Here is a 22,496-nt window from a genome sequence, read left to right on the forward strand (position 1 = left end):
GAGCATTTACAACAGGGGTGTATATATAAACATTACAGTATAATATTTCTGTAATCTATAACCTCACCAGTCAACAGTTTTCGAACAGTAAGATTTTTAATGTTTTATAAAGTCTCTTCTGCTTACCAGACCTGATTTATTTGATTCAAAGTACAGCACAAGCAGTAATGTTGTGAAATATTAGCTTTCTATTTGAATGTCTTGTAAAATGTAATTTATTTCTGTTATCAAATCTGAACTTTCAGCATCATTACTCCAATATTCAGTGTCACATCCTTCAGAAACATTTCTAATATGCTGATTTGCTGCTCAAGAAACCTTTTTAAATTATTGTTATTATCAATATTTAAAACAGTTGAGTACATTTTTCAGGATTCTTTGATGAATAGAAAGATCCAAAGATCAGCATTTATCTGAAATTAAAAGCTTTTGTAACATTATACACTATACCATTCAAAAGCTTTGAGTCAGTATAATTTAATTTTTTTGAAAAAGAGATTATAGAAATTAATACTTTTTAGAAAGGATGCTTTAAATTGATCAAAAGTGATGATAAATACATTTATAATGTTACAAAAGATTTCTATTTCAGATAAATGCTGTTCTTCTGAACTTTCTATTTATCAAACATGTTTTCAACATCATCATCAAAATAAATGTTTTTAGCAGCTAATCAGAATATCAACATGATTTCTGAAGGATCGTGTGACTGGAGTAATGATGCTAAAAATTTAGCTTTGAAATCACAATAAATAACATTTTTAAATATATTCAAATAGAAAACCGTTAATTTAAATAGCCTAGTAAAAATACTTCAAAATTTTACTGTTTTGCTGTACTTTGGATCAAATAAATGCAGGCTTGGTGAACACAAGATACTTCTTTAAAAAAAACTAACAATCTTACTGTTCAAAAACTTTTGACTGGTAGTATAGGCAACTTAAATTTTTCTCTAATTTCTAGCTTTTAATCGGCTTAGAAATCTATAACTGCTGGACAATAACCAATAATAATGATTTGTTTATATACTACAAACACTTTTTTTAATCACATAATAAGGCAGAATAGTTTCTATACTGTAATAAATGCTATATGTCAATCAGCACTGCATTGTTCATATGCTACTTTATTTATTAGGCTACCTGGAGATGACTTGAAAAACAAATAAACCATATCTAGTCACAATCGTATGTTTAATGTCTTCATGTTTCCAAACGTTTCTATTTTTCTGTGAAAATACAGCGATAGCTGGACGCTTTTGTCCATGTTAGGAGTTTCCTGGTTATGACTTTCTGCGCGAGAGCGCCCTCCGGCTTCGAGTTTGAATGAAACACACACTACATGAGTGTTTAGTGCTCTGTGAATTTTATCTCGCCTTATTCTGGGTCCGAATAAAACATCAGGTCATGCGCAGACTATCCTGTCTCTTTGAATTTAAATCTATATTTAAATCTATATTTATTCACACCAGCTTTTGAAAATCTCTATACGAACACACTTCCCCGAAAAAGTGCAGGGGACGGATTTATGTGATATTTAAAGTTGTCTTGTAGGCTACACGTCCATTACTGAAATGAAAAGAAAAAGAAAAATCAAGTGACTGCTTTTTAAACAGCTTCCCTGTAGAAGCAGATGAAAAGTGTGCCAGAATATAGACTATAACAAACGACTTAACAGCACTGAGAATCATTATATCCTTACAAAGTCTCTCACCTATAATGTCTATGCATCTTAAATACAGATTATATGTGTGTGTTGTTGTTGGTCAGTATAAAAAGTAGTTAAAGGGATACTCCATCCCAAAATAAAAAATCTGTCATTAATCACTTACCCCCATGTCGTTCCAAACCCGTAAAAGCTCCATTTGTCTTCAGAACACAATTTAAGATATTTTGGATGAAAACCTGGAGGCTTGAGACTGTCCCATAGGCTGCCAAGTGAATAACAGTGTCAAGGTCCATAAAAGGTATTTTCATTTTGGGATAGAGTATCCCTTTAATTAAAGCAAGGAAGGTACACTACACATGTAGAGTGCTGCCTTCTAGTAAACAATTTCAAACAATCCACAAGACATACAATACAGACCAAGATTACGATGGTGAAATTGTTTTTTTCTTCTTCTCAGAATATGATTTCAGTGTCACTAAGATTGTTTAAGAGTTATTCTCACCTGTTTGAGATTTAAGTATTATATATTTATCTATGAAATCCATTTTAATAGCCTACTGCAAATTACCCATAAGCTTAGTGCTGATGCACAACTTATCCTATAAACTATCATCCACACTGGTTACCTGTCAGGTAATTTAACAGCAAGACAGATTTCTGGCTAAATATATACATAATGTCTGTGTGTGTGTATTTTTGTATGTTGGGTTTATTCTATAAATGTTGCAATATAAACTGCATGTAGCATATTTGCACACAGTTGTAAGGTACAAAAAACAGTTTAAGCAACTAAAAACAGGTGGAGCTGGAACATACAAACTAACATATTACTGTCATTTATTTTTTCCTGTAAAAGTAAGTGACTCTTTATTCAGAACTGATAACAATAGCCTATCATACAAAAAATCACACTGCAGGTCAACGCAAGTTTTAAATTTTTTTATTGGGACTTGTTACAAAGACACATTTTCAAAGAACCACGTTTACAAGTTTACCCTTAAATAACAATACAAAAAAATATTATAAAACAACTGCATTACATAATTTAAAAGAAATTTTGAAAAGGTGTTCCTTTATTTTTTATACTAAATGTAATTATTATTTGATTGTATTATTTGACTGTAAATAATGGTATAATCGGACCGGTTCAATTTTGTTCACATCTAGCGTACTGCCATCTTGTGGACAATTCAATTCAAAAACAGTATTTTCTTTTTTTTATGGCAAATTGTGGTGGCCACTGTGCTCTTGGAGCCTTTATGTAGCAGAATTTTGTAGCATTCCCCAGATTTATTTCCCAGCACAATCCCTTGAGATCTGGCTTGGTTTATTTATTCTGACTGATCTCATTTTCACCAGGTCCAAATGTAAATATAAACCACGCCCAATATTAGCTTCAAGTATGTCCCACCCACAGCTGGAAGCCCACATACTTTTGTTGATTGTTTCCTGCAGTCGCGTGACTGAAGCGTTAATTTCATTCCGTTGAGTTCAGACGTCAGAAGCAGATATTGGCACCAGGAGACAAGATGTCCCTCACTGTGAAAAACATTTCTGTTACTTACAATCCTATCAATCAGAGCAATATCTTCACCAGCGGGGATTTTATATCAGGACAAGTCATTCTGGATGTAGCGAAGGACACACAAATGCAGTCGCTGAGTGTGAAAATTAAGGGTAAAGCAGAGGTGTACTGGACAGAACGTCACGGCAAAACCACTGTTGTTTACTCGGATAAGTATAACTATTATACATTTTATATACTTTATGACAAACAACACAAAACAAAACGTAACAGCTACGGTACATCTGCTTTGCATTAAATGCTTTAATAGATAAATAAAAAAAAGAAAATTAAACAAAATACATTATTTTGTAACTTGATATTGTAGGAAATGAAATGCTGAAAGATCCATCTGGACAGCCGTGTAAGTCTGTTCGCGAATTAGATGAATATTACAAAAAGAGCTTTAAGTATAAAACTTAAAATATTCTGATCTTTGATTTGATTTGAATTTTCATACAATCTACATTTCAGTCACCACTACATCAAGTTTAACCAATAAAACAATCATAAGAACAAACATTAAAATGAAACAAGAAACAACAAAAATAAAAAAACTTTAAATAAACAAAAAATGCCAAAAGTTCAAAATACTAGTATTCACACTCAATCCCAAAAAAAAAAAAAAAAATCAACAAAATTCAAAAAAAAAAAACAAAAAATGCCAAAAGTTCAAAATACTAACTAAAGTACATTCTTTGCATCCTGAATACATGCGAATGAACACAACTTTGCTATTAAAAAGTTTTAATATCAAGGAATATTATTTATCTTGCATGTTGATTATACCACACTGACTTTGATTGTTTATATTTTAAAACAATATTAACATATGTATATGAATAATTATATATTGAAATAAACTGCTTGACTGCACATATTTAAATTTATTTAAATATTATATTTTTAAAAAATATTATAATGTAGCTAATAAAATAGAACATAATGCCAAAGTACTTTTACCAGTATTTCTTTTTTTTTTTTTCAGGAATTTCAAACTTTAAAATGAGAGTTTACTTCCTGCTGTACAGTTTTACATAAAGCATTTATTTTCCTTATAGACACTTCCCACCAACCTTCAAAGGTTCAGTTGGAAAAGTTGTCTACACTTTGGAAACAAAACTATCCAGATCAATGCGTATTTCAATAAAACACAAATCCAAATTTCACCATATCCCGAACTAAAGATGAGACCAAAACCCAACTAATGTCTATACTACAATAAACCAATGTATATCTTTACAAATTCTCTTACCGCTGTATTACAAACAAATTAAACCTCTGTATGTTATGTTTTGCCTTGTTTAGGCACCTCAGTATGGAACCAAAGATAAACAAATGAAAATCTTAAACCATTTTAATAAAACGAACATAAACACTGAGAAAATGGGATACTAACTTGGTAATATTATAAAACTAAAAATAAAAATATCCTTCCCATACACAATAAATAAACTCAAATAAATAAAACTTCAGATAAAATGATCGTTTTTTTATTTTTTATTTTTTATTTAAAAAAAAAAAGCCTTATTTAAACCATATCTGTAAATTTGTAACACAATTAAATGTATGTAAAATTGTGACTATCATACATGTTTGAGAATATGAACAACACTATAAGAACTCTTCCACCATTCATTACCACCATTACAACATTCTATCACCACTCTTTAATAAGCTAGAATAATAAGATGAATAATGACATATTAAAACATCACTTGTAAACAGCTTTACACATACTTTTTTGTTCCTCCATGAAATCAACCATAAGTTCTTTCCCCCATTTAAACCCACGCACCACTTGTAGAACTGGTTCTACTTGTTTTTTTTTATTTTAGGAAAACATTAACATAATTTAGAGTTCATGCAAAACTTATACATATAATCAATATTATATGTACAGATTTCTTTATTACCAGTTGAATTAAGAAAACTCATAAGTAAAAATAAAGACACTATTAATATCTACACACAACAATCCAGAACAATTTATTTCATCCAATTTATCCTAAATACCTACAGTAATTGAACTCTCTTGTTGTGTTGCGCTACAGGAGAAGGTTTGAAAGTTTTGGCTGAAGTTCAGAACAATTCTTCTCGTGCAATTAAGCCGAAATACTGCCTGTATGAAAAATACAGTTTTTTTGCAAAGGGCAAGAGGAAAGAGGAGACACAACACACACTAAAAGATTAAAGAGAAACCATAAACCAAAAATCAAAAAAAAAAATAAAAAAATCACCAAACCACTCCCCACACCCTCCCAACCTCTACACCAAAATCCAAAAATGAAAAAACCTCAAATCTCTGTGTTCTGTTTTTAATATAAATAACAATCTAAGCAAAATCAACACAATTTCAAATCAAAGTATACTATTATCAATTAAAAGATATATAATGACCTGTTAACTGTTTTCTAAATTAAAAGATCTACCTATATTTTACATATGACTCAGATCCATAAATGTTGTCATTACCCATTCCTTATTGAATCATTTGTTTTTCAATATCTATGCTTTCTGTCAAGGTCTACCTGGATGTGCCATATGCCTCAGATCCGGAGATTAAATTCCCAGTTGTGATTCTTCCTCCTCAGCCTGTCTCAGGGGCTACAAACAGGGACTTTGGAATCTGGAATCAACCACCAGGAAGCAATATGTACCCCAACCCACCTTCTATGGCCCCACTTGCCCCACCACTTCATGTGGTTGGACCACCTGGTCAGTTTGGTGCCCCTGGCTACTATGGACCTCCTCTGAATTCGTTTCCTGATCCTGGTTACCCTGGACCTCGGGGTCCATTTGCTCCACCTAATTACACCGGACCTCCTGGTCAATTTGGTCCTTCGGTTTCCAATCACTCTGACCCATCAGCTCCACCTCCTTATCAGGAATATCAATTATATCCACAGTTGCCAGACCACCCTGAAAAATCTTGACAAAGTGATTTTAGAATCACCTTATGCTGGGTTCAGACTGCACAATATTTTTGTCGGTCACGATAATCACTGTGTCAGATTACACGATTTTGCCTCTTAAAATCTTGTTGTGTCGTGGACAAGAAACATGTCAGACTACACGTTGCTTCCCCACCATTCATCATGTGCCATCTTTAAAGACGTGCGTGATGTCATGGAGATGGTGGAACTAGCGACTGACTTCCAAAAAAAAAAAAAAAAAAGTATAAACATTGCTGAAGCGCTTTTGCTCTCATTCTCCAGCATTTTTCTTTCTTTGTTCTGTCGTGATAGTCCCTCGATGATACATCATATAGGCAGGAGTACTGTTGTCACAGCTCCACGAACCTTTCCTCCTTCTCATAATTCCACCTGGCAGCACAATCATCTCTCTTTCATTTCACTGTGCTGCTATTGGTCAACGTCACCAATGTTATGGAACTCATTGTGGACGAGGGTAAAATAATTAAACATGAAGCATCGCAGACGAGGAATCGGTTATCGTCCACTATGACGCACTACACCAGCTGAAACGATGGAATCTTGCGTCCCGATGCCCATTGTCAATTACGAATCCCCATGACACCCTATGTCAAGCAAATTGTGGCAAAATCGGGCTAAAATTGTGTAGTCTGAACCGGGCATTAGACTTCTTTTATTGTTATTGTTTTATCTAGAATTCTGGAATGATTTGTATATACCCACATAGCCTTTTATATTTAAGGTAGGAACTGTTAATAAGCTAACAACATTCTATACAATTTATTTCATATACATCTCAATTAAAAAAATTATTCAAACCAAAACAATAATTATTCAACCTTAAAAATTAAACATTACTAAAACACAAAATGACAAAACCTTTGACTAAACAACTTTAAGGCAGCATGATTTTTTTTTTAAACAACAGTTTTTTTATAGTGTAGGTTTACCATCGGTTTCTGCATAAATTGTAACAAAAGTTATGGATTTAGCATGAATTTCTCCATAAACTGTTAAAGAAATTTGTTCATAACTTAAACTGTTACAACAATATAGACCAAAAACTTTTGTTTGACTGAATAATGTATTTTATGTATTTCTATTTATGTATGAAATGTAAATCTGAACTTACTCACATATTATAGACTTTATATTTTGTTAACAGTAGATTGAGTGGTTTATTATTAGTCAAAATTTAGATATAGATTTACACTTTAAAGTTGTTCTATGTAACTCTTTACCCTCTATTGGTAAAGAAATAAAAAATAAAATAAAACTGCACATGTCTTGCTGAAGAACGTTTTAGTTGTGTCTTGTCTCTGCACCAGTGTACGCATGCAAATCTAAAAAATGTTATCTAAGCAGGTGCCATATTTTATGCTGTTTTTTGACATTGTAACATTGTCAAACTTTTGTCAATTGAAAACATTTTGAAAAAAAAAATTACAAAAGTTTACAGATCATTAACATGAGACATAACGATTGCTAGGCTAATAATGTAAAATGTTATAATAAACTCATGCTACATTTAGAGAGCTACATGGCTGTCTTTCAGTTCGTTAAAATATACCTGTTTAGTAAGAAAAAAAAATCCATCTCTAGCTTGCTTTTCTTGCCACCTCTGAATAGCTAAGCCCCATGCTGATTCAGGTTTTATTACGGATTCTGTAGCTTTCCCCTTTTGCCTGTAGAAGCTGTTCTTTTTGATTATTATTATTATTTTTTTTTACAAACACCCTGTTGAAACAACAACAACAACAACAACAAAACAACTAAAAACAGCCTAAGCTGGTTGGCTGGTTTTAGCTGGTCTTCCAGCCTGGTCATAGCTGGTTCAATGGGGGTTTTCTTCAGCTTAAGCCAGCTTAAAACAGCTAAAACCAGTCGACCATGGTGGTTTCAGTGTTTTGTTTTTTTAGTAGGGATTCCCTAGAGCAGGGGTGTCAAACTCAATTCCTGGAGGGCCAGAGCTCTGCAGAGTTTTGTTCTGAAGGAGAGGATGAAGTGGATGCCACCCTGAACATATCCTTCCTTCTTCTATTAATTATTTCATTAATATGTTGCGTGATTATTAATCAAGTTATTGATCAGTATTTAACCTCCCAGATTGTTTGATGATTTATCTAACAAGTAAAAGCCATCTATACTCGTATAGACTGAAGAGTCCATATATATATACTGTATAGGGAATTTTGATGTCCTATATAAGTGGTAAGAGTTAAGTGTAACAGGCGTGAACACATGTTGAGTGTATTTCTTTCCTTAGGGTCACAAGGCCAGGCTAAAGGGGTCAGGATGACCTACTATCTACGTGAGCTATGAGAAACGAAGAGAACTGTGACATTTAGATGTGTATAACTGATATTAAGAATCCTGTTTCATCCTGTATTTCTATTCTCCAAGATTAATGTCTGCATAGTATGTGTGTAACCAACCGTAATGATAAGATACTCGCCAGAAGCTAGAAAACCTTGAGATGCAGATAAGGGCTCTGTGTGTATGTGTATGTGTGTCAGCACCTATGCTCTGTGAGAAGACCATTTTCTGCTGACATCTGGACCCGAGCTGAGGTGTCTTCTGCGCCAGTGCTGATGCCTGCCGCAATCACTTTAAGATATGCTTGAAATGTTTACGTCCATATGTGGAAACTGTCTAAGTTTATCTAGGTTTGGGATCCAATCAGAATTTTGCTGATCTACGCATTAACGCAATTAGCATCCCCTTTCAAGAGTATAATTGTTGGTGATTTTGAACTGTCCGCAGAGCGGCCTACGAACTCCATTGAGCTTATGGAATTGCAAACTATTTTCTTCAGTAAATTTTATTATTAAATGATCAAATCTCTGACTCCCGGTCTTCATTGCGACACACCTGGTCCTTGTGTTTTAACTGTACGTTCCCCTACAGTTCCAACCCTGCTCCTCCAACAAACACATACCATGTAGTTTCAAGTGTGTTTAATTAGAGTTCTTAACTCTGCACGGCTCCGTCCCTCCAGGAACTGAGTTTGACACCCCTGATGTAGGGAAGAACCAGGTACACACACGCGCATGCCCTAGAGGTTGCCATTTTGCATGACCCATTGATACATATATATATATATATATATATATATATATATATATATATATATATATATATATATATATATATATATATATAGGTTTTTGAAACTAGAGACGCAACAACATACTGTACATGAAAGTTGTGGGGTTGTTGGGGCTCTTATTTTGTAATTACACATCAGACCGTACTGAAACGACGCAGCTGACACTGTGGCAATGTTTACTCTCAATCTGAGGTAAAACTGGTCTGTGCAATCTAGGAGTTTTATATATATATATAGGCTATGAGAGCAATGCATTCAGATCAGTTCTCTGACGGTCTTACCATAATATGCAGTTTATGCTTGACTTTCGAAATAACGTGGCAGCTAAATTGATCATGCTTTTCGATTTGGCGGCTGGCCTGACCACAGTTAACACCAATCCATAATGTTTTAAAAACTGCTCTTATAATGGTAACACTGAAGAACAATATTGGGATAATTTTTCTTCAATTGATGAAGGATAAAAAACATTGACGGTCAATCAGAATCCATCTGACTGCAAAGCCGCAAAACCTTGTGAGAACTGGCTTTTACTCTGCACTTGCACAGTAGTGTTTTCTCTGAATCAGAAAAGGCACACGAATAATCACGTTGTTAGGAAGAAAAAATGGATTTTTGATGTCCAGTATTTTCCTGTTTAAACGTATCAAATAAAGAGAATCTCAAAATCGTCATCGGCGTTGGCAAACTGTGCTGTTGTCAAGCTGATGTACAGGAAAAAACCATCAACATTCAACAGATGAAAAATTAACAAATTAATTAATTAATTTCTAATGTCAGACAATGATAGAACCTCACCAAAAACATGCATGAACTTTATTTAAATCTTAAAATATACCAATACATTAAACATGTATGAAATTATAATGCAAAAGCATAAAATATGTTTTATGAGACATGTAAAAGAGACACAAAAGACAGAAAAATGAATGTATACTGAAGAGTGACTAAGACACATAACATCAAGACTGCAATTCATGGAAAATTACGCAAATCCTTGAAACATTACAAAACATGCTATTAACAGAAAGTGTTTCCACAGGCATTTAAATGCAGCTTGTTGAGGTTGTAACTTCCCACACAGATGCCCCGATCACAAACCACAGTCTTGAAAAGATCTAGGTACAATGATGTAAATAACCACAATGGACATTCTTAGTTTGTGGTATTGGTATGTCTGACCAGTACTTCCTATTCAGCTACTGAAAGGGAGAAATGTCATGCGACTTGTTTAAATCACTATTATAAACATCTGATTCAAATCTGCAGTAACTGCAATATATTTACACTCAGCTGGAGTCCAGCTTCATTTTCAATCCATGTAATGGATCATTTGAGTGTATGGATCATTTGACCCACCATTGCATCAAATCACCGGAACAACACAATCAAATATGAAGTGTGAATGATCATTTAAGATCCACCACAAGCAATGCAGGAGCCGATCAAAGGTCAGTTAATTCTGAGGGATCATGCAATTAGTAAGTTTAAAAATAAGTTTCAACATCACATGAGAAAATGTGACTCAAACCTTTTTTTGTTTCTCACCTCACAGCAGAATCAGGATGTTGCACTCAGATTCTCATACTTGCTTTCATTGCTTTTAGATTTCCCTGTGGTCTGATCTACTCTGGCATACAGACCATCATCACAGTGGTTTCTCTCAGAGCTGGAAGGTTGTTGAACCTGGAGAGTGAAGCCAAAACCTTCAGAAAAGTGAAGTATACAAGTAAAATCTCCTGCATGAGATTCATGTTCCTTGTTTTCTAAAACACACTGATTTCTCATTCTTTGACATGCTGGATTAAGATACAAAACAATTCAAAAACATATTTTTTAAAGCACAACATACCAAAGTTGTGGTTTCATTTTCAGGACAGAAACAGAGATATTTCTATGTTCTGACCTGCTTCTGCCTGACGTCTGACACACTTTTTCTCTTCCTGTAGTGTAGAGATAAGCATGTAAACAGAAACACACATTCATAATTATTAATGAGTACACCAGTGCATTATTAAAACCAAAGAGGTCACATCATGAACACGATGATGCAGATAAGAAATAAAACTCCACATCCCACTGCAATCACAACAGCTGTGTATAAAACTGTTTTATCCCGAAAAAGAATGAAAACTAAAGTATGATCTTATGTCTGTACAAATATGAATATATGCAACATATATTAGATGCAGAAATCAGAAAATGTTAGGTGGTGACTAAAACTATAATTTGCCAGCCAGTCAGTTTACCTTGCAACATCAATACAGTGTAGCATTTGGACCATTCAGACACACAATTGTTCATTAGATTTAACAAATCAATTATTCATTAGATTAACAAACAATCACAGACCCCTCACCCAACACGAGACTCGGTGCCTATATGTCTGTGAACAATCTCCAGGCCAGGACACCTCAGCCAGATCAGATAAACTTTATGACCTAAAAGTATGTAGAGAGAATCTTCCTCCCTACTTAATTCTCTCTAAAACAGACACATACTATATAGGAAATTTCTTCTTTCATTTAATTCAGGGGTGTCAAACTCAGTTCCTGGAGGGCCAGACCCCTGCAGAGTTTAGATTCAACCCTAATAAAACACACCTGATCCAACTAATCAAGCCTTTCAGACATACTACAGTATGTGGTATGTCTGTTGGAGCAGGGTTGGAACAGAACTCTGCAGGGCTCCCTCCAGCAATTGAGTTTGACACCCCTGCTCTAATTCATAGACAGTTTTTTTCTATGACCTCGCTATCATGCATATCCCTAGGTCATTCTATATGATTATTATGTTCTTGTATATGGTCTTGTGTAGTGTATACTGTTTTATGCATGCATTATGATAGAGCACTAGTTAATATAACCTCACCTATACCATGTTTTGTATCTATGAGTTTGTATTTTCTTGATCTAAATGTGAATGTATATTATATATTGATACCTATGCAACACATTAGTGAAATCAAGTTTCATATGCAAAACACCATGCTATTTCCCTCCAAAGGTACCATTCCTCATTGGCTCACTCAAATCCTGAGAGGTGTGACCTGCTTTGAACTTATAAGGCCTCACATCAGTGACCCGCCTGGGGGTTTTTGGCTTCAAATCTGAAATATTCTAAAATGATTGTTGCCAGCAATCTACCTCGGAATATAAACATTTTAGAAAAAAAAATTTCTAATTGGTTTGGTTTGGAGGTTACCCCAACTCCAGATGTTTGATTATATCCTTAATATATAGCTGTTCTCGCGTCAAGTTTGGTTTTCTGAGAAATGTATGTAGTAACAACTTTAGATGGCAGCTCAATCTAATGTTAGCCTACAAAAAGTGTGCATGTTTATGCGGAGTGTGGAAGCTGAACAGTAGCACGCTTGGGCTACTGCATGACAGATGGAGGCGTCGCTGCGATCATTTGCCCTTAAAATACTTCGTCATTTTTGGTCAAACAGATAAGAGTAATGCATATTTTGTATCTCTAAAGACTGTTTATTTGTGTGCACTCAGAATAGCAATGAAATGTTGTGCTTTTGTAAAATAATTAAATCAAACATGATGCGCTTTCTGCCGTCTTGAACTTGAGTGTGTCACTTCGAAACTCTGTGGATGCTTGCCTTATTACAGACATGAAAAATATAGGCAACAAACTTATAAAAAATAGAAAAATAATGAAAATATTTATTGATATTGTTATAGTGTCCAATTTTAAGCAGAAAATACATTAACAATATTTTTTTTTCCTCATTGATACTGTATTGTGTACCATAGAGGGTTAGAAACAAACTGAAATTTAATTTGTTTTGTGAAAATCTGTTGCTACGCTACATGTGCACAACTCTACGTGACCATACAGCAATTCACTCTGACTCGCCCACTGTTTTGACAAATCAAATCAAAATAATAATTATTATTTTTTTTTTTTAAATGCTCAAGCTCGGAATTTCTTCTTTGAGTCGAATATCTCCTGTGTTAAAAATCTGCTGTGTTCCGTTTGGCGAAATAACAACACAAGTTCTCACATTAACATCTGACAACATTTTTCACTCTCGTTTTTCTGTCAGGAGATACACACTTTAGGATGTGGAAAAATTATATTTATTATTATATTATATTATATTAGACTCTGAGATGAACAGCAGGTGAAATGTAAGTGTGTCCATGTAGAGCACATCTATAACTGCCTGCATCCTCTCTTCTGACTGACTGCAGCAGGAGTTGATTGTTTCTGTCTCTTCTCTCAGTTAATGGGTGTGAGTTTCTTTACCAGATGAATGTTGCTCTGTCAGTCAGAGTGCAGCTGCTTTTACATGTCAGACGGACTGAATCTCCCTCTGTCACTCTCTCAGGAGACTTCATCTGAAGATCTGAACACAGCACACATTATATCTAGTGCTGCTGTCATACACTGATTATTATTCAACATAATGCACAGAAGAAGAGCGAAAACCTCATGAAAGTCACCTGTGACAGCAAGACTCATTACACACTAATTTTCCATTAGTTATGAATCTGAAATAGTACTTGTGATTATCCTTCTGTGTCACATGACTCAGTCTGATGGTGCAGCTTTGCTGTTTATCTCCCATATACTGAAGCCTCTGACTGAATTCAGGGTCCTCAGACAGATCTGGAGGCTCTACATGTTTCTCTTCTTCTTCGCTTTTATTTTCATCTTCACTTTGTTCTTCATCTTCACTTTCACTTTTATTTTCATCTTCACTTTTAAGTGTTTTGGTCCAGAACACTTTCCTGATCTGGTGTCCAGTAGGGTACGTACAGTACCTTGCGAATGTATCCATACCCCTTTCATGTTTTGTTTTGTTGCTGCCTTATGTTGCTTTAAATTAGTTCCCCCCGCCCACAACAATCTACACTCCATACACCATAATTGTAAAGCAAAAAAAAAAAAAAAAACTGTTTTTTAACATCTCTGCAAATTTATTAAAAATAAAAAAACTAAAATGATTCCATTGCATAAGTATTCATACCCTTATCTGGGACAGTTGAAATTCAGCTCAGGAGCATTAATTTTGCTTGTAGATGTTACTACATTTCAAGTGAAGTTAACCTGTGGCAAATTCAGTTGAATGGGTATGATTTGGGATGACACACACATCTTATTAAAAGGTCTAACAGTAGACAATGGCCAAACTGAGCAACTGATGGAGAAGGGCTTTGGTTAGTCTGGTGACCAAGAACCTGATAGTCACTCTAGTTGAGCTCCATGATCATATGTGAAGATAGGAGAAATCTACAGAAGGACAAACATCACTCCAACACTCTGACGATCCAGTCTTTATGGTGGTGTGTCCAATCCTCTCTTCAGTTAAGACACATGAAAACGCGCTTGCAATTTACAAATAAACACCTAAAGTACCCTCACACTCTGAGAAACAAGATTCTCTTGTCTGATGAACCTCAATTCTATGTTTGAATGAATCTAATGTTTGAAGGAAACCAGCTCTGCTCATCACCTGAACAGTACCATCCCAAAAGTAAAGTTTGCTGTTAGCAGCCTCATGTTGTGGGGCTGTTTTTCAGTGGCAGGGACTGAGAGACTTGTCAGGGAAGAAGGAACACTCAGTGCAGCAAAATATAGAGATAGCCTTGATGAAAACCCAGTCCAGAGCATTCAGAATATCAGACTGGGCAGAAGGTTCACCTTCCAACAGGACAGTGACCCTAAGCACACAGCAAGAGTAGCTTATAGACAACTCTGTGAATGTCCTTGAGTTGCCCAGCCACAGCCTGTGCTTGAACCCAATCAAATATTTCTCGAGAAAGAATGAAAATGTGCATCTGCCCCCATCCAACCTGACAGAGCTTGAGAGGTGAAGAAATGAGGAGAAGAATAGCAGATAATTGTCAAATGCTGATGAGAAAAGCTTGTCTCATCAAACAAAAAAGACTTGAGACTGTAAAGGTGCTTCAGCTAAATATTTAGTTAAGGGTATGAATACTTATGCAATGTACTTATTTCAGTCTTTTATTTTTAAAACATGTACGAAGTTGTGACAATTCTGTCTTTGCTTTGTCAGTATGGTGTATGGAGTGTAGATTAATGTGGAAAAAAGTAATTTAAAGAAGCTTACCATAAGGCAGCAACATAATAAAATGAAAAAAAAAAATGAAGGGGTATGAATACTTCCGCAAGGCACTGTATAAAAATAAAACAAAATGGTTTCAAATAAAGAACAACACAATGACTGGCAAATTTGAACATGAGAACATTAACATTCCAAGAAATTTCAGTGCATAGATATTTTAAAGGGGTCATATGATGCGATTTTCAATTTTTCCTTTCTCTTTGGAGTGTTACAAGCTCCTGGTACATAAAGAAGATCTGTAAAGTTGCAAAGACTAAAGTCTCAAATCCAAAGATATATTCTTTAAAAAAGTTAAGACTTGTCCACGCCCTCCTAAAACGCCTCGTTTAAACACGCCCCCAAGTCTATGTCACTGTGTGGGAAGATTTGCATAACACCGCCCAAATGTTCATGCAAAGAAAGAAGGCGTAACTTTTATTCTCGCTGTTGCCGCTGCCAACACTTTGTAGAGATGCTGTGTGTTTCGTTGTGAAAGCGAAACTACTTTGTTTGGGATTCCAAAAGAGGACAATATCTGCTTCGTCATGCCTAGAGCTGATCCATGCTGGTCGCTGAGGAAATACATCAACTTCGCGCTGTGGATCGCCGGATCGGCTTTCACCGTGGACGAAGCGGAGTCCAGCCCGGGGTCGTCACATGTAGTTTCTGCAAGCCCGCCGGCCGCTTCTTTGTCAAATGCCATACTCAAGCCTGCAGTGTGTGACGCTGTGTGACGCATTTTATGGAGGACTGTTTCCTGAACCTGCAGAGTAGCCTACAATGGGTCTGTGCTCAAAGGCTGTTTCTATAAAGTGGGGCAGTTCCAACTTTGCAAGGACAATCTGGCGCTTTTGACTCACAGCCTGTAAGTAAATTTTTTATATGTAAAGAATTTGCCACTAATGATTCAAAGGCGAGTTTTAAGAAGTGTAGAGTAGCGCTTGTTGTTTGTCGTTTCTCTGATCACAAATGCAGACATGGCTTCATGTTTACGCAGCGCGTTTCGCGGCATGTAAAAACACAGTATAAGTCATTATAATCAGTAATTATGTCCCCACTGGATGCAACAAATGTAATTGTAAGTTGCTTTGGATAAAAGCGTCTGCTAAATGACTAAATGTCTATCAAATGGCTCATTTGTAATGGGTTTTATTGGTTTTGTCTCATCGTGCCGGGAGACGCAGTATGTTAAGGGGCGTAACATTTCCATCACACGCTTGAGGTAATCACAATGCACTGGATAGCTGGCCAATCAGTGTACACCTCGCTTTTGAGAACAATGAGCTTTGTAAAAATTGATGCGTTTCAGAAAGGTGGGGCATACAGAATCAACAATAATGTAAGTTATTTTGAAAATAATGTGTGTTGTTTTTTTGTTTGTTTTTTTACCTTAAACCGGATAAACACATTGCATTACACCAAATACACAACAAAATGTTCTTTTTAGCAATGTCATATGATCCCTTTAACAGAAAAAAGTAGCATTGGCATTGCATTTGTAAAATGTAAAGTATTTAATTTAAACTAGTTACAAATGATTTTATCGCAGTTATAATAATAATAGTCATATTGCAATCTTATTACTTGTTTGCGCTAAAAGTAATGCTTTTATTTTAAGAATTTTTTTTTCAACACAAATTACAGGTATATGGCATCCAATTAAGAACTAGTTTAAATAATATATAATAAATAACGTTTATAATGGCTATTATTGTTCAATAAATAATATTGTATAATATTGGTGTACCTGATTTTAAAAACTGTCTGTAGTGATTTTTCAGTGCTTTCATTGCAGATTACATTGTTATGCCAACAGGTGGCAGCAAGGGACTGTCTTAATGAGATGGTCAGTAAACTATTCATTCAGTGCTGATTCATTCAGTTGCTGAATTCTGTGACTCTAGTACTGAAGGTAGGTTAGGAACATTATAAAAAAAATATGGTAATTATAGTAATTCCAAGGTAACCACAAATTAACTATGGTTTTGCTACAAAAAAAAAAAAAAAACATAGGCTGCGTCCAAAAGCCTAGGCATCTCTTGTTTATCTGTCTTCACAAACTGCCCTGAAATACAATTCAAAAATGAACAATGCTTGTCCTAAATATAACATGAGTCTCTTGCATTCAGTGCTCAGTACATGTAATCAAACAGTAAATGGAATGAGAATGTGAAAGCAGTTTTAGCAGAGGAAAAACAATGTTTGAAGTCAGTTTATAACAGGATATATAATAATATTACACGGCGCTGTGGAATACTTGATTCTGCTTGGTCAGTCGCGACATTCCGAGGTATGTTATCCCTGCTTCGAGTTGGGGTCCTGATCACCCTGTCGGGGTTTATTCTACGAGAGCAACCGGCTGGATGTACATTATCCCTTACATAATAGCTTTAGAATGTATTTATTTATATACTACCTGACGAAAATACCAGAAATGTTAAACATAGTGTAGAATAAAATACACTATCTATTGCAAAACACATTAAAAACAAACAGACAATACCTTTTTGGGGTGGAGTATCCGTGTAAGTCTTATGAAGTGCAAACGTATAGCCATAATCAAAGTAGGCTACTCTCAATATTCAAAGTGCAAATAGAGAACAAAATTTTCAAGCATGATACAGAGCTATAGATCAACTTGCCTACACAATCTATTCTAGCCTACCAGTAACAGCCTAGATATTGTATGTAGCCTATAATTTGCGCGCGTGAGGGAGTCGCTCTCAAAACGCGGGGTATTAAAATCGCTTGAATGCGCGTGCGCGTTACTTTCGGTTTCGATTTAACGATTGCGCTAACTCTCGGCAGTGCAGTGCGTGCATTCTACAATAAAATACATTTTGTCAGACCCTCGGTAATGATTCCTACTAATGTTTCTTATAGGCCAATGAGGGTCTTTTTTTGCGTTGAAGTAAATTTAAAATAATAATAATAAAAAATATTCTGGCCAACCAGGGGCCCCTGCACACGTGGAGCCTCTAAGCTGCAGCCTAGTTAAGCCTGTGCATTAATCCGCGCCTGAGAATGTCCCACCTATAGATGGAAGTACACATCGCGTGCAGCAAGCGCGTGCCTATAAAACGATTTCATTGAGTTCAAACTTCAAAAGCGGATATTGGCACCAAGCAACAAGATGTCCCTCACTGTGAAAAACATTTCTGTTACTTACAATCCTATCAATCAGAGCAATACATTCACCAGCGGGGATTTTATTTCGGGACAAGTGATTCTGGATGTAGCGAAGGACACACAAATGCAGTCGCTGAGTGTGAAAATCAAAGGTAAAGCAAAGGTGTACAGGACAGAACATCACGGTAAAACAACTGTTGTTTACTCGGATAAGGAGAAGTATTATTCCGTGGAGAGGTTTTTCGTTCTGGAGGACAAAACACATGGTAGGAGGAATAGCTGTACATTGTTGTGTTAGACATCAGGTCGATTCAGCATGCATGATTTGTGAATCTTGTAGGTAATATCCGTGAGATGCTGAACGATCCCTCCGGACAGCCGTGTAAGTCTGTTCTCAGGTTACATGAATATCGCAAGAAGAGGTATGAAAATGAATCTGAAACACATAATCTTTGCTTTCATCTATGATTTATTAGATTCGATGGTTGTTGCACCAGGCCGTCACGTTTACCCTTTCACCTTTCAGTTACCTCAACAGTAAGTTACACAACTCTTCGCTTTTCATTAAGTGTGACTTTGGATCTGTAAAACGTGTATGTGAATAAGTGAACAAGAATGTCTTGAATAAGATCACAAAATGTACTTTAAAACGTGACACTGCTCATACTTTACCCAGGGTTAACAATTAATCCTGTATTCACAAGGTGACGTTTCACACTGTACTTTCGTAAACCTCGGTTTTTAAACTGGTTCTAAAAATTTGCATATTTGCTCACTCAGTGTCATTGACGAATCATGCGTTTGCCGAACTTAAAGGCAATAATGAAAGGATCTCTTCTTTACTCCAATTTATTTGACAGCCCCGCTGAAAGCGCTATTAAGTGTTTCTGTACTGTTCTGAACGCGACTGACTATAAATATGTGGTAATATTTTAAAGTGATGCACGATCGAAGGTCTAAAGGTGTTCTCTGTTTAATGGTTTTCCTGTCATGGCATCCTGCATGTTCGTTACCTCACTTTGATTTAGCAGACAAAAATTTTTCAAACATTCATGACATTCATGATTAAAATAGTTAAAAAATGTTAATAAAATATAATTCATAAATTAATTAATTTTTCGTTCTGTCTCGAAATAACTCCACATTTACACATTCTTTTCTTCATAGACACTTCCCACCATCCTTCAAAGGTTCTGTTGGAAAAATCGTGTATGCTTTGGAGGCAAAACTAGGAAGAGCAATGCGTGTTTCTAGCAAAGACAAAGCAGAGTTCCACTATGTACCCAAACATGATATGCCTGGTCCTGAACTAATGGTGAGATTATGACTAAAATCCCATGTGTTTCTACTATACATTCATCTATATGTTTTGAGGTCCTCTCACCTTGCCTATGTATTACATGTTTTGTCTTGTTTAGGCACCTCAGTACGGAACCAAATATAAACAAATGAAACTCTCATGAGGTCTCCATGAACATAAACACTGAGAAAATGGGATACTACCTTGGTAACATTGTATTTGTTATTGTAACATCTCAGAATTGTTGATGTTCCCTCATTGTCAACCATTCTTGTTCTGTTGTGTCAAATACACCCAAAGCTTGATTTACATTAGACAGCCATTTTCATCAAATCAGTCAACATGTTCTGTGAGTCTGACATAGCAATTTTTATGAATGTTATCTTAATAAGTTGGTGTCAGACTTTGTTCAGAGAAAGGCTTAATTATTAATAAAACGTTCCATTATGTCTGGGTTCCACTGCAGAATCATTTGGATAAACATGATCCAGAAACTGCAAAGAAAAGCAAATTTTAAATGTATTTATAGCAAAATGCAGCAAAATGTTAATACAATTGTAAACATCTATGTGGGGAGCAGTGGCGGGATTTTTTTCTGGCATTTTTCTTTTTCTTTTTTTCAACCCACACAATTTTGTTTGGAACACACACTTTTTGAGGAAGATTGTTTTAACCTATACAGTTACAGCACTGTCACTAGAGTTTACATTAGGGACTTTAAATTGCTATGTGTAATATGACTGTAAACTAAGAGGCCTAATTATTTTTTTTTTTTGTCAAAACAGCAGTCAAGGTTGGATTTTCTAGTGATAATTTATTATGTAATTTACTTAATAGAGTGTATGTCTCTCCACAGGAGAGGGCTTGAAAGTTTTGGCTGAAGTTCAGAACAATTCTTCCCGTTCAATCAAGCCAAAATACTGCTTGTATGAAAAACACAGTTTTTTTGCAAGAGGCAAGAGAAGACTTCACACACATAACATTCTAAAAGAGGAAGGGGAACCCATTGAGCCAAACTCAAAGAAAACTGTCACCAAAGTGCTGTCCATTCCTCCCAGCCTTACCATCTCTATCCTAAACTGTAGGATCCTCAAGGTTGAGTACAGACTCAAGGTGAGTTTTAACATCTAAACCAACTCATAGCAGAGAAGTGAGCACATAAATCAGATTGGCATATGTGTCTGTTTTTATTATAAAGGTGTATTTTAACATGTTAACCATTTTGCAAATTAAGGGCTGTGATTGAAAATCTCAAACAGAGTTTCTGTTACTGAATATTTTATTTCAATGCTACAGTATAATCCCTAGTTTTAAAGGTAATGTATTTTATTTTACTTGCCTAAAAATTTTAAATGCATAAAAATAAGACATCTTTACAAATTTACAGTACAGTCCTAACTGAATCATCCATATTTCAATTTGTTTGCATTGTGTCTAGGTCTGCCTGGATGTACCGTATGCCACAGATCCAGAGATTAAATTCCCAGTTGTGATTCTTCCTCCTCAGTCTGTGTCAGGTGCCAAAAACAGTGACTTTGGAATCTGGAATCAACCACCAGAAAGCAATATGTACCCCAGCCCACCTCTTATTACTCCACAAGCCCCACCACTATATGTGGTTGGACCACCTGGTCAGTTTGGAGCATCTGGTTACCCTGGTCCTCCTCTTGGTCAGTTTGGTGCACCTGGTTTCCCTGGACCTCCTGGTCAGTTTGGTCCAAATTCTTATAGGTCTGACCCATCAGCTCCACCTCCATATCAGGACTATCGGTTATATCCACAGTTTTCAGACCACCCTGAAAAATCTTGACAAAATGGTTTTAAAATCACCTTCTTAGCTTCTACGATTTATATGAACGATTTATATGATCATATAAGCCTTTTTTTCTCTACAAATTAATGTTGAATTTAATATGCTGAAACATTATCAGATTTGAAGACTGCATACAATTTTAAGTCAGAACAATAGTTAAACAGTCTATTAAATAATGCACAATGATGTTTTTATATCTTTGCTGAGCACACTTACTCTAGGCTGCAGTCAAACAAAATACGATACATGTTTTATTTCTTATTTCTTTTTCTAATGTGACTGAATAAGTGAAACATGTATGTATATTTGTAATCTCCGTTTAATACAAATAATTTTTCCACTGATGAGTTTTTAACAATAGCCTAAAGTTTAATTTTTGACATGACCCAAATCAAACAACTGAGGACAGTTTTATATACTGCCAGATATTTTATAATTAGGTTAATTTGACATGTAATAGTTTCAAAATGCTGTCAAAAACTGCTGTCAAAAACCCTTCTACCCCCAAAGCCCTTTGACTGCTAACTGTTGGTAGATCATTTTATTATGTTTGCTCAAGTATCGGCTGTCAAGGTCACACATTTCCCACCCATAAAAACAGAGATTACTATTATGTGAAAAGGCTTTGAGTCACACAATATTTGACATTTGAGACACATTTAGCGAACTGTAAAAGTAAGACAATAAACATTATACCAAATACAGAGAACCAAACAAAAAAAAAAAAAAATGCCATGTTATACCAGTGACAGGGCAGTTAACAGAAGGGAACAGCCAGGAATGTTGCCCTAAGCCCCCACTAAACCCTTTTATTGTATAATATACTCACAGTACCTAAGGTGGCCCACTCATAGAAACTTCTCCCTGGGCCCTGTGAATTTGAGCCAAACAT

At 35.4% G+C, this 22,496-nt stretch overlaps 1 protein-coding gene and 1 pseudogene across 1 annotated transcript; both read left to right on the top strand.

Moving 5' to 3' along the window:
• The first annotated feature begins 3,064 nt into the window (after positions 1–3,064).
• LOC109073277 lies at positions 3,065–22,289 on the top strand (annotated as a pseudogene).
• On the top strand, positions 5,708–6,856 carry LOC109049225 (cuticle collagen 2C-like). Its single transcript, XM_042724612.1, has one exon. The coding sequence runs from the start codon at positions 5,743–5,745 to the stop codon at positions 6,166–6,168; it is 426 nt and encodes a 141-aa protein (XP_042580546.1). The 5' UTR covers positions 5,708–5,742; the 3' UTR covers positions 6,169–6,856.
• Positions 22,290–22,496: the final 207 nt, after the last annotated feature.

Source organism: Cyprinus carpio, chromosome B5 (assembly GCF_018340385.1).
Source record: "Cyprinus carpio isolate SPL01 chromosome B5, ASM1834038v1, whole genome shotgun sequence".
Lineage (NCBI taxonomy): Eukaryota > Metazoa > Chordata > Actinopteri > Cypriniformes > Cyprinidae > Cyprinus > Cyprinus carpio.

Excerpts from the sequence above, each read along its gene's own strand:
- LOC109049225 (XM_042724612.1), top strand. The coding sequence starts at position 5,743 with ATGCTTTCTGTCAAGGTCTACCTGGATGTGCCATATGCCTCAGATCCG.